At 65.6% G+C, this 10055-nt stretch overlaps 3 protein-coding genes across 5 annotated transcripts in view; 1 reads left to right on the top strand and 2 right to left on the bottom strand.

Moving 5' to 3' along the window:
• AEBP1 (AE binding protein 1) overlaps nt 1-264 on the bottom strand; it is an 8730-nt gene extending 8466 nt beyond the window's left edge. Inside the window, exon 1 of the mRNA XM_026045864.1 lies at nt 186-264. Coding sequence (XP_025901649.1) covers nt 186-264 — 79 coding nt within the window. The remainder of the gene's footprint in view (nt 1-185) is intronic.
• A 339-nt stretch (nt 265-603) lies between these two features.
• CAPG (capping actin protein, gelsolin like) lies at nt 604-3842 on the top strand. 3 transcript variants are annotated; one of them, XM_026045876.1, is made up of 9 exons: nt 604-626; nt 736-908; nt 1392-1546; nt 2112-2279; nt 2361-2465; nt 2588-2680; nt 2850-2982; nt 3065-3153; nt 3777-3842. In XM_026045876.1, exons 1-9 carry the CDS (start codon nt 604-606, stop codon nt 3840-3842), a joined length of 1005 nt encoding a protein of 334 aa, XP_025901661.1. The 3 variants fall into 3 exon arrangements, with proteins under 3 accessions (XP_025901661.1, XP_025901660.1, XP_025901662.1); XM_026045875.1 differs by having other exon boundaries at nt 2361-2510; XM_026045877.1 differs by lacking the exon at nt 2588-2680 and having other exon boundaries at nt 2361-2510.
• Nucleotides 3843-5563: 1721 nt separating this feature from the next.
• Nucleotides 5564-9839, bottom strand: DBNL (drebrin like). Its single transcript, XM_026045866.1, has 13 exons — nt 9788-9839; nt 9535-9647; nt 9089-9163; nt 8826-8972; nt 8411-8488; nt 7929-8080; nt 7665-7719; nt 7412-7486; nt 7215-7323; nt 6768-6917; nt 6218-6306; nt 5884-5989; nt 5564-5800 (listed from the first exon to the last, which is right to left on the bottom strand). The coding sequence occupies exons 2-13, from the start codon at nt 9628-9630 to the stop codon at nt 5661-5663; spliced, it is 1272 nt and encodes a 423-aa protein (XP_025901651.1). The 5' UTR covers nt 9631-9647; nt 9788-9839; the 3' UTR covers nt 5564-5660.
• Nucleotides 9840-10055: the final 216 nt, after the last annotated feature.

Genomic DNA, 10055 nt, shown 5'->3' with positions numbered 1-10055 from the left:
CGCAGGGGCCGCCCGGCCGCTCTCGCCCGTCGGGCTGTCCGCGTGTCCGTCCGTCCAGGTGGCTGCTTCTCTGTCTGTCCGTCCGTCCGCCGCGGGGTGGGGAAAGGGGGGTCGGGCTGCCTGTCGGGGGGCGGAGGGGGGAGCCCTGTGTGCCCGTCGGGGGGTCTGCCCATCCCCAGGGGCACCTCTTGGGCCGTCTTTTAGGGTGTCTGTCTGTCCACCAGAGTGTCTGTCAGGTGTCCGACTACCATCCAGAGTGTCCATCTAATGGTCAGGGGTCCATCTGTCCCGCGGGGCGGCTCTTCATCCGTCCAGGTGTTTGTCTTTCCTTCATCTTGTGTGTCAGGCTGTCCATCTGTCCATTCCGGTGTCTGTAGGGCTGACTGTCTTTCAGGTTGTCYGTAGGCGTGTCTGTCTGTCCAACGGGGAGTCTGCCTGTCTATCGGAGGGCGCAACAGGGCGTCTACCTGCGCTTCAGGGTGTCCCTCTATCCACTGAGGGTCTRTCTATACAGCAGGGTGTCTGTCTGTCCAGCACGGTGCCCAATCACCCTCCAGGGTGTCCGCTGGAGCATCCATCCCCACCAGGCCACCTCTTCCCACCATGTACACATCCCTGCCGAAAAGGTACCATGTCCCCCACCACCGTGTCCCCGCTGCCACCACCCCCCTGGTGTCACGTCCCTCCCGCCGGTGTCCCCACCGCCGCCCCCGGCTCCTGTCCCCGGCTCTGCAGCGGCTCCCCCTTCGGCCCCGAGGCCACCCAGCCCGGCCTGCACGTGTGGCGGGTGGAGAAGCTGCGGCCCGTGGCCGTGCCCGAGGCCGCCGCCGGCGTCTTCTGCTCGGGGGACGCCTACCTGGTGCTGCACAACGGCCCCGAGGAGCGAGCCCACCTGCACCTCTGGATGGGTGAGCCGCAGTGGCATGGCATGCATGGCATGACATGGCACAGCATGCATGGTATGGCATGGCACGGCACAGCATGGCATAGAATGGCATGGCACAGCATGGTGCTGCATGTCGTTGCATGTCACAGAATGATGCTGCATGGTGCTGCATGGTGCTACATGGCATGGCATGACAGCATGCATGGCATGGCACGGCACAGCACGCATGGCACGGCATGGTGCTGCATGGTGCTGCATGGCACGGCGTGGCACAGCATGCATGGTACGGCACGGCATAGCATGGCATAGAATAGCATGGCACAGCATGGCATAGAATGGCACGGCATGGCGCTGCATAGCACAGCGCTGCACAGCACAGCATGGTGCTGCACGGCACTGCCTGTCACAGCATAGCGTTGCATGTCATTGCATGGCGCTGCATGGCGCTGCATGGCACAGCATGGCACGGCACGGCACGGCCCGCTCAGGGGACGTTGTCCCCCAGGACGCGACTCGTCGCAGGACGAGCAGGGCGCCTGTGCCCTGCTCTCCACGCAGCTCAACGCGCTGCTGGGCGAGCGCCCCGTGCAGCACCGCGAGGTGCAGGGCAACGAGTCCGACACCTTCATGGAGTACTTCCCCCGCGGYGTCCAGTACCAGGTAGGGATGCCTGGCAACCCCTGGGTGCCGAGCAGCCCCGCTGGGTGCCTGGCAGCCTTGCTGGGTGCTCAGCAGCCCCACTGGGAGCTCAACATTGCTGCTGGGTGCTCAGTATCCTTCTTGGGTGCTCAGCATCCTCCAGGAGTGCTTAGCCCCCCCGGTGGGTACCTTTCATCCTTGGTGGGTGCTCAGCATCCCCACTGGGTGCTCGGCCTCCCCACTAGGTGCTCAGTATCCCCAATGGCTGCTCTCCATCCCCTTTGGGTGCTCAGCATCCCCACCAGATGCTCAGCCTCCTCGCTGAGTGCTCGGCCTCAATGGGTGCCCTGCATCCTCGCTGAGTGCTCAGCCTCCTTGATGGGTGCTCAGCATCCCCAATGGGTGCTCTCCATCCACCTTGGGTGCTCAGCATCCTCACTGACTGTTCAGCCTCCTTGCTGGGTGCCCTGCATCCTCACTGAGTGCTCAGCCTCCTTGATGGGTGCTCAGCCTCCTCGCTGGGTGCCCTGCACCCCTGGGTGCTCGGCCTTGCCATGGGCGCTCAGCACCCTCCTCGCGTGCCCAGGAGGGTGGCGTGGCCTCGGCATTCCGGCCGGCGCGGCCGGCCCCTGCGTCGGGCGCCCGCCGCCGCCTCTACCAGGTGAAGGGCAGGAGGACCGTCCGGGCCAGCGAGCGGGACCTCAGCTGGGCCAGCTTCAACACGGGCGACTGCTTCATCCTCGACCTGGGCCAGGTGGGACGGGGGGCTGGTGGCACAGGGACACCCCCCGCCCGGGTCACCTCGGTGACACCGGCGCCTCTCTGCCCGGCCCAGAGCATCCTGGTGTGGTGCGGGGCCAAGGCCAACGCGCTGGAGCGCAACAAGGCGCAGGATTTGGCCACCGCCATCCGGGACGGCGAGCGGGGCGGCAAGGCGCGCGTGGAGGTGGTGGCTGACGGCGAGGAGCCCCCCGAGATGCTCCAGGTGACCGGGCGCACCCAGGCGGCCCCCCGCGCCGGCCTCGGGGGCTTGAGGATGCCACCGTTCCTGTCCCCCTCCAGGTGCTGGGTCCCAAACCAGCCTTGCAGGAGGGCAGCCCCGAGGAGGACGTCGCGGCCGACCAGAGGAACGCGGAGGCCGCCGTCCTCTACAAGGCCAGGAGCTGGCGGTCCTGGGGGAGACGTGGGGCTGGGCATGGCTGGGGGGGCCCTGGAGGGGACGCAGGGCTGGGCACAGCCATGGGACACTGCCATGGTGCCCAAGGAGGCTGCGTGGCCGGGGGACACCCCGGTGGCCCCGTGGTGACACCGTGGCCGTGGGTAGGTGTCGGACGCCACGGGGCGCATGGACCTGAGCCAGGTGGCCGCCAGCAGCCCCTTCAGCCAGTCCCTGCTCTGCCCCGACGACTGCTTCGTGCTGGACAACGGCGCCTGCGGCAAGATCTACGTGTGGAAAGGTGCCCGCCGCAGCCGGGCGCGCGGGACGGGGAATGTCCCCYGGCTGGCGCCCGCGCCCAGCTCGGCCCTCTCCCTCGGCAGGGCGCAAGGCCAACGCGCAGGAGCGCCAGGCRGCCCTCGAGGTGGCCGAGAAGGTCATCGCCCGCATGGGCTACTCGCCCGCCACGCAGGTGAGCGTGGGGCCGGGGTGCCCGCGGGACCGGGGTGCCCGTGAGAATAGGGTGCCCGCGGAGCCAGGGTGCCCGTGGGAATGGGGTGCCCAAAGGATTGGGGTACCTGTGGGACTTGGGTGCCCGTGGGACCGGGGTGCCCGTGAGAACAGGGTGCCCGCGGAGCTGGGGTGCCCATGGGACTGGGGGTACCCGTGGGACTGGGGTGCCCACAGGATTGGGGTACCCATGGGACTGGGGTGCCCRTGGGACCAGGGTGCCCACGGGATCAGTGTGCCTGCAGGGCTGGGGTGCTCGCAGGATTGGGGTGCCCATGGGACTGGGGTACCTATAGGACCAGGGTGCCTGCAGGACCGGGGTGCTCGCGGGGCTGGGGTGCCCATGGAGCCGGGGTGCCTGCGGGGCTGGGGTGCTCGCGGGGCTGGGGTGCCCATGGGACCAGGGTGCCCGCCAGGCTGGGGTGCCCACGGGATTGGGGTGCCCGCAGGGCCGCAGTGCCTGTGGGACCGGGGTGCCCATGGGACCAGGGTGCCTGCGGGACTAGGGTGCTCGTGGGACTGGGGTGCCGGTGGGGTGCCCGTGGGGTTCCCAGCACGGCCCCGTCACCCGCTGCGCCGCCGCAGGTGGAGATCCTGCCCCAGGGCCGCGAGAGCCCCCTCTTCAAGCAGTTCTTCAGCAGCTGGAAGTGAGGGACCGGCCCCTGGCACCAGGCCCGTCACGGTGGCACCGTGGGGACGGAGCCGCCCCTGCTCGAGGTGGCAGCTTCAGCAAGCACGTCACCCCTGTGCCCACGCCACCTCCATGTCCCTGTCGCCCCTGTGCCTGTGACACCTCTGTGCCCACGCCACCTCCGTGTCCTCACCGTGTCCATCACCTCCATGTCCCTGTCCCCTCCATGCCCACCCCAACCTCTGTGCCCATGCCACCTCCACATTCTCACCATGTCCGTCACCTCCGTGCCCACCCTAACCCCAACCCCTGTGCCCACGTCACCCCTGTGCCCACGCCACCTCCGTGTCCTCACTGTGTCCATCACCTCCATGTCCCTGTCCCCTCCGTGCCCACCCCAACCCCTGTGCCCACGCCACCTCCACATTCTCACCGTGTCCATCACCTCCATGTCCCTGTCCCCTCCGTGCCCACCCCAACCTCTGTGCCCATGCCACCTCCACATTCTCACCGTGTCCGTCACCTCTGTGTCCCTGTCTCCTCCGTGCCCACGCCAGCCCCCTGCTCCCACCGCCCCATCAGCTCCCCGCCTGCGCCCTCTCCATGTCCCCGCTGTGCCCATGCCCACCCCCTGCCACCCCAATCCCTCCCTGCGCCCCTGCCTGGCCCCCACCTTCCCCAATCCATGCCCCCAACATCACCCTCGCCCCATCCCAGCAAATAAAGCAACGCTCCCGAATCCCACGGCGCTGCTCCGGGTGCCCTGCCACCCTGTGGGGAACAGGAGCCCATGGGGACAGGAGCCCATGGGGACAGGAGCCCATGGGGACCCACTGGAGCACCGAGACAAGAGGGGTCCCGGGCCCCCCAGGCCCTTGGGGGCTCCCCCCACAAAGCCCCACGCTGAATTTCCCCCCACTTAAAACCCAGTCCAAAGCGCAGCCCGGCCGCAGCAGCAGCATTTTGGGCAGAACAGGAAGAAAATACATCTATATAATATAGCAGGAGGAGGGAAGGAGCCAGAGCCGGATTTGGGGAAGGGGCGCAGCGGGGGCTGCAGGAGCGCGGGCCGGAGGGCACCGGCTCAGCCCCAGCCCGCTGCCGGAAAAGCCGCCAGTTTTATTGTTTCCGGGTGAGGTTCCCGCGGGAAGTGGAGGTGCCGGGATGGAAGAGGCCCAGAGGCAAAAAAAAAAAAAAAAAAGCGCAAAAAAAGCCAAAAAATCATGATCTCTTTCTATTTCTAAAGCGACATGGAGGATAAAACCCGCCGAGGGTGGACGGCGACAGCGGGACCGGGCTCTTCCGCATTCACAGTGAAGTTGGGGCAATGGGAGGGGGGGCTCCCGCCCCCGGGAGGTTCCCGTTACAAAATAATAATAATAAAATACAATCAGCCCCCCGCCCAAGCCCCCAGCCGCTTTGGCCTTGATTTGCCCCAAGCAAAGCCCCTCTTTTGGGGGAAAAAGCCCCTGCAGCGAGAAAAGGGAAGGATGCCCCAGTTTGGAGAAGGCTGTTCTGGTCTCTGAGAGCACTTGGGGGGGTCCAAGGGCAGCCACSCCCCGGCCCGGGGTCCTCGGAGGTGGCTCAGATGGGAGAGCAGCAGCCGGGGTTGGTCCCGGTGCCGGGGGGAGCAGCACGATGGCACTTCAGGAGGAAGGAAAGGAAGGAAAAAAAGAGAGGAAATAAAAAAGAAATAGGGGAATTAAGGGCGAAACGAAAGGAAAAAAAATGGAAGAAAAGAGGAAAAAAGAAGAGGAAAAATGGGAAAAGCCACACACTGGTTGGAAGGGCGGGCTGGGAGGCGAGTGCTTTGGGGGCCGCTGGTGCTCCCCGCTCCGCTACTCAATGAGCTCCACGTAGTTGGCGGGGAACATGCCGAAGTGGCCGTCGGGCCCGTAGCCGCGCCACCAGCCCTCGTCGATCATCTCGATGTTGGTGATGATGTTCTCGGGGTCGAAGGAGATCTCCGTGTCGTCGGCTGGAAGGGGACGGAGCGAGATGGAGAAGGGGGTACCGAGCTGAGSCCCCCCGTTGTGTTTTCCATGCAGCCCTGGGGCTTACCGGCTTGGTAGTCGTAGAGCGCGCGGGCGCAGAGCCCCTTGCCCGCCAGGTCCGGTGTCTGCTGGTACTCGGCCCCGTAGCCGTAGTTGGCATYGTCCGTGTGGTCCTGGAGGACAGCGGGAGGGTATGGAGCCTCCCCGCTCGGCTCGCTCCATCCCCGAGAAAGGGATGGGAGCGGACGAGAGAAAAACAGAGCGGTGCCCACATCCCGAGAGGAAGGCTTTAGCGCAGCACAACCCCTTAGGAGACACTAGAGAATCCAAGAGGAGGCTGCATCTCCCCGCCGAGATAGGGGATGCCCTGAACGCGTCCCGAGCCGTGTCCCAGCACCAACCTGAGGCGGTTCCTCGTAGATGGCCCCGTGCTCGGGCGGCTCCTCGTACACGGCGGCCTCTTCGGCGGGCGGCGCGCCGGCATTCCGGCCTGCGGGAAGAGGCGCAGCCTYGCGCCGTGCTCCTGCCGTGGCCACCGGCACCGTGCCCAGAAGCCACCCGAGCCCTCGGATGCCACCTGGGTCTCCAGCCCCACRCGGGGGAGCGGGATGCTGAGATCCCAGAGACTGGGGATTCGGGGAAGGATGAAACGGATGGGGGAGAGCTCCGGGATCTCCAGCGGGGAAAGGGAACGGGTCCGGCCAAGATCAACACTGAATCATTTCTCCTTCCTCTGCCAAGCAGTTCTCCTAACGATCCAAGTCGGAGCTCCGACATGGAAAACTCTTGGCTCTGTCCCGTGTCCCTCCCGGAGCCTCCGGGCAAGAGCAGCCTCTAGTGGYGGCCGCAACAGGAGGCTCCCGCGCTCAGCGGTCCCCCCTCGTCCCCGGGACCTGCGGGAAAGGTCCAAGCTGGAGCTTGGAAGCTCCTGGGCCCTTGGTGGATTCACACCTGACGTGGCTCCTGGTGAGTCCGGAGGCGTCTCCTGAGCAGAGGGATGGGGGAAGGAGGACGGCGGAGCCTCCCGCGGGGCCGAGGCGACGGTGGCGGAGGCTGGTGGCCCYGCGGGCTCCTTCTGCAGGAAGGGGCTGCGCAGTTTGCCTAAGGGAGAGTCAAAACGGCCACGTGAGCTCTCGCCTGGGGCGACACATSGGTGCAAGGACCATCACATCCGCATGCCCATTCCCATTTGCCCAAGCCTGGAGATTCATTTTTCCTCCTTTCTTTCATTTTCTTTTTCCCCCCTACATCCTCCTCATGTGAAACCTCCTCTCTTCGAAGGCGGAAAACTGCCGCAACCCGACAGAGCCCCATCCATCCCAAATCCACGCGCCCATTCCCAGGGCGGCGGGACAGCGACCAGCCAACGTCTCGCACGGCCTCGGTGCCACTTCCTACCCGGCTGCGAAGCCGCCGCCGCCGCCGTGTCCGCGGGCATGGACCTCTCCCGCTGCCTGAAGATGTCCCGGGGGTTCACGGACCTCTGCGCTATGAGCGAGGCGGCCTCCTGCCGAGAGGAGCGGCCGGAGGGAGCCGAGCGATGGCCGGAGGGAGCCGAGCTCCCACCGCGTCGCCGCCGCCTCCCCGCGACCCACCTGGGCTTTCTCCACCGACTCGCTCCTCTTGAAGCCCTTTCGCTGCTGGGCCTCGTACTCCTCCGCCTGCTCCTTCTGCAGCAAGAGAGCAGGGCYGTTAGGTTCCCCGGAGAACCGGGAACAAGCGATGGGAACGGCGGGACAAGAGCCGGGCGGGTGACGCGGAAGCCCCGCTGCAAAGATCCCAGCTGCTCCCCATTGCCGGGGACGGGCTAAAAGGGACAACGGTGACRGGGACAACGGCGATGCTCACCCACTGCTGCTGCTCCCTGTCCCTGCTCTCCGCTTCCTGCTGCTGCTGGAATCTCCTGGGGTGACAAAAGGGAAAATGAGGTTCAGGGACAGCCAGGATGGACCCAGGCGGATGCAGGGGCTGGCCGGATCGGGTTCATCCATCCCATCTCCCAACGGGAAGGCAGTGCCCATTCCTGCTGGGAGCGGGAGCTCCGGGCGCTCCGCGGGAGCTCCGGGCAGGAAGGAAGMGGTGCCCCCCTTCCCTTCCCAGCGCCCCACTCACTTCTGCGCCTCGATCTCGCTGGACCTCGCCTGGTACCGCTGCTCGCGCCCGGCCGCCTCCTGCAGCTCCCGCTCGCGCCGCTCCCTTTCCAGCCTCTGGCGCTCCTCTTCCGCCCGCCTCTTCTCCTCCAGCCGGCGGTTTTCCTCGTCTTTCTACAGGAAGCACCCAGTCCTGGTTTTCGCGTTCCCAGAGGCCCAAATCCCTCCTAAATCTCATTTGACCCGCCGCAAAAAGCAGCTTCTCTTCCCAAGAAACGTCACCCCCGACCGCAAAGGCAACCGCATCCCGCGTCCCCGAGCCAGGGGGCAAAGCTGGAATGGGGGCTGCCGACCCAGCCATGCTAGGGATCCGAAACCACCCGAGAGGAGAGCACGGCGAGCTCAGCCCTGCAAGGAGAYGTGGCTTTTGGCAAGTTCCCCTTGGGTTTTTAAAGCCACTTCTTGTTGCCAGGAGCTGAGCCCGGAGAGCCCAGGGCCGCTCACCTCTGCTTTGGCCCAAAAATTGTCCTTATTGACTCTCTTGAGCTCCGACATCGCGTTCGTCTTCTGATAGACGGAGCCCTGCAGGGAGGTAGGGGAGGATGAGTGTGAGAGCCAGCGAAGCTGGAGCATCTCTTGAGGAAACGTCGCTTCTTTGCTGTGTTTGTGTCAAAAAAAAAAAGAAAAGACACCTTCCTACAAAATATTTCCATGTGGACAGAAAGGAAGGTGTCAACATCTCCAGTGAGCTCCACGCTTGAGAGAAGGGTTTGAGGAGCAGTTCTGAGTTTTGGCCAACGTGCTACACTGAAGCCCATGGGGACCTTTCCGCCCCGTTGCTGTGGGGTCAGGAGCAYGGCAGGTACCTCCTGCTCTCCCATGCCGCGAGCCCGGGAAAGCTCCCAGGAACGGAACTCACCACCGGAGCCTGAGGACCCGAATCCTGGAACCTGCTGCTCTCTTTGTGGAAGTTGTAGTTCGCCCCYGAAGCCTTGGCCACCTTCTCCATGATGAGCTCCGGCTCCACGTCCTCCTCAGCGCGAGCGTTTATGGTGACGTGAGCGCCCTGAGCACGAGGAGAGGCACCGCGCAGAGGGGACGTCACTCCGGAGGCCACCGGATCCACGAGCACGCTCCRGTCCCCCCCGATTCGGGGGGAGCGCGGCGGGAAGAGGAACGGACCTTCAGGAAGTTGGCTACGGTGCTGACGTGGTTGGCGCAGGCTCCTTTCCGCACGTCGTTGACACCTTCCCCTGTCTGCAAAAAGCCACCAGCGGGACCCGCTCACCCCGCAGCCCCCCACGTCCCATCCTGGAYTATTCTGGGACTATTCAAGGGCCGAGGAACGGCCACCACAACGTGAACCAAGGCRAGGGGCTTGGGGGGCTCGGAGCAACGTTAGCACAGAAGGATGGCCGCGTTCCACCCTTGGGGCTCGCAGCCTCCCGCTCTTCTCCATATCCCTCATATTCCATATATTTCATATTCTACCCGTTCCAAACGGCTCCCTTGGGTCCTATCATCTCCACCCTCCAGCAGCAACGCTGGGACAGGGTCCCAACGATACCATGGGGGGACCCCAAGACGGGCGAGCAGGGAGAGCCCCCGGAGGCGCCCCGGGCACTCACCCAGTTGACGAGGACGTATTTGGGGAGGCCGGAGTTGGGGTCGGTGACCCTGCAGAAGGCGTACATCACCTTGCCGCTGTTGAGCTCCTCCACCATCTCCTGGAGGCCGCCGGCTGCACCGGGAGGGGACACGGGGGGACCGCGGCTGAGGCGGGACGCGGCGGTCCGCGCAGGCGGGAAGCCGGCCCCGGAGYGCCGGGAAGTGGGTGGAAAAGGAGGGGGGAAGGTAAGGAGCCCCCCATCCCGTGCTCACCTCCGCTGCCGGCCACGCGCAGGTCGTTGCTGTTGCCTTCATAGGTGAAGAGAGCCCTAAAGCGGCGGCGGGGGCGGCTTCAGCGCGGGATGGGGGGTCCCGCTCCGCCTGCCCCCCCCCAGGGACCCCTGAATCCCCCCTGGCCCCCCCAAGGATCCCTGGACCCCTCCCATGCCCCCTATATCCCTGATCTCCCCCACATTCCCTATATCCCTGACCTCCCCCACACCCCCTATATCCCGGATCTCCCCCACACCCCCCACATCCC

The sequence above is a fragment of the Nothoprocta perdicaria genome, unplaced genomic scaffold, assembly GCF_003342845.1.
Source record: "Nothoprocta perdicaria isolate Ctin4 unplaced genomic scaffold, notPer1 scaffold_413, whole genome shotgun sequence".
NCBI classification, from domain to species: Eukaryota; Metazoa; Chordata; class Aves; order Tinamiformes; family Tinamidae; genus Nothoprocta; species Nothoprocta perdicaria.
Note: the sequence above shows the minus strand (reverse complement) of the source record. Positions and strands in the feature narration are given on the sequence as shown.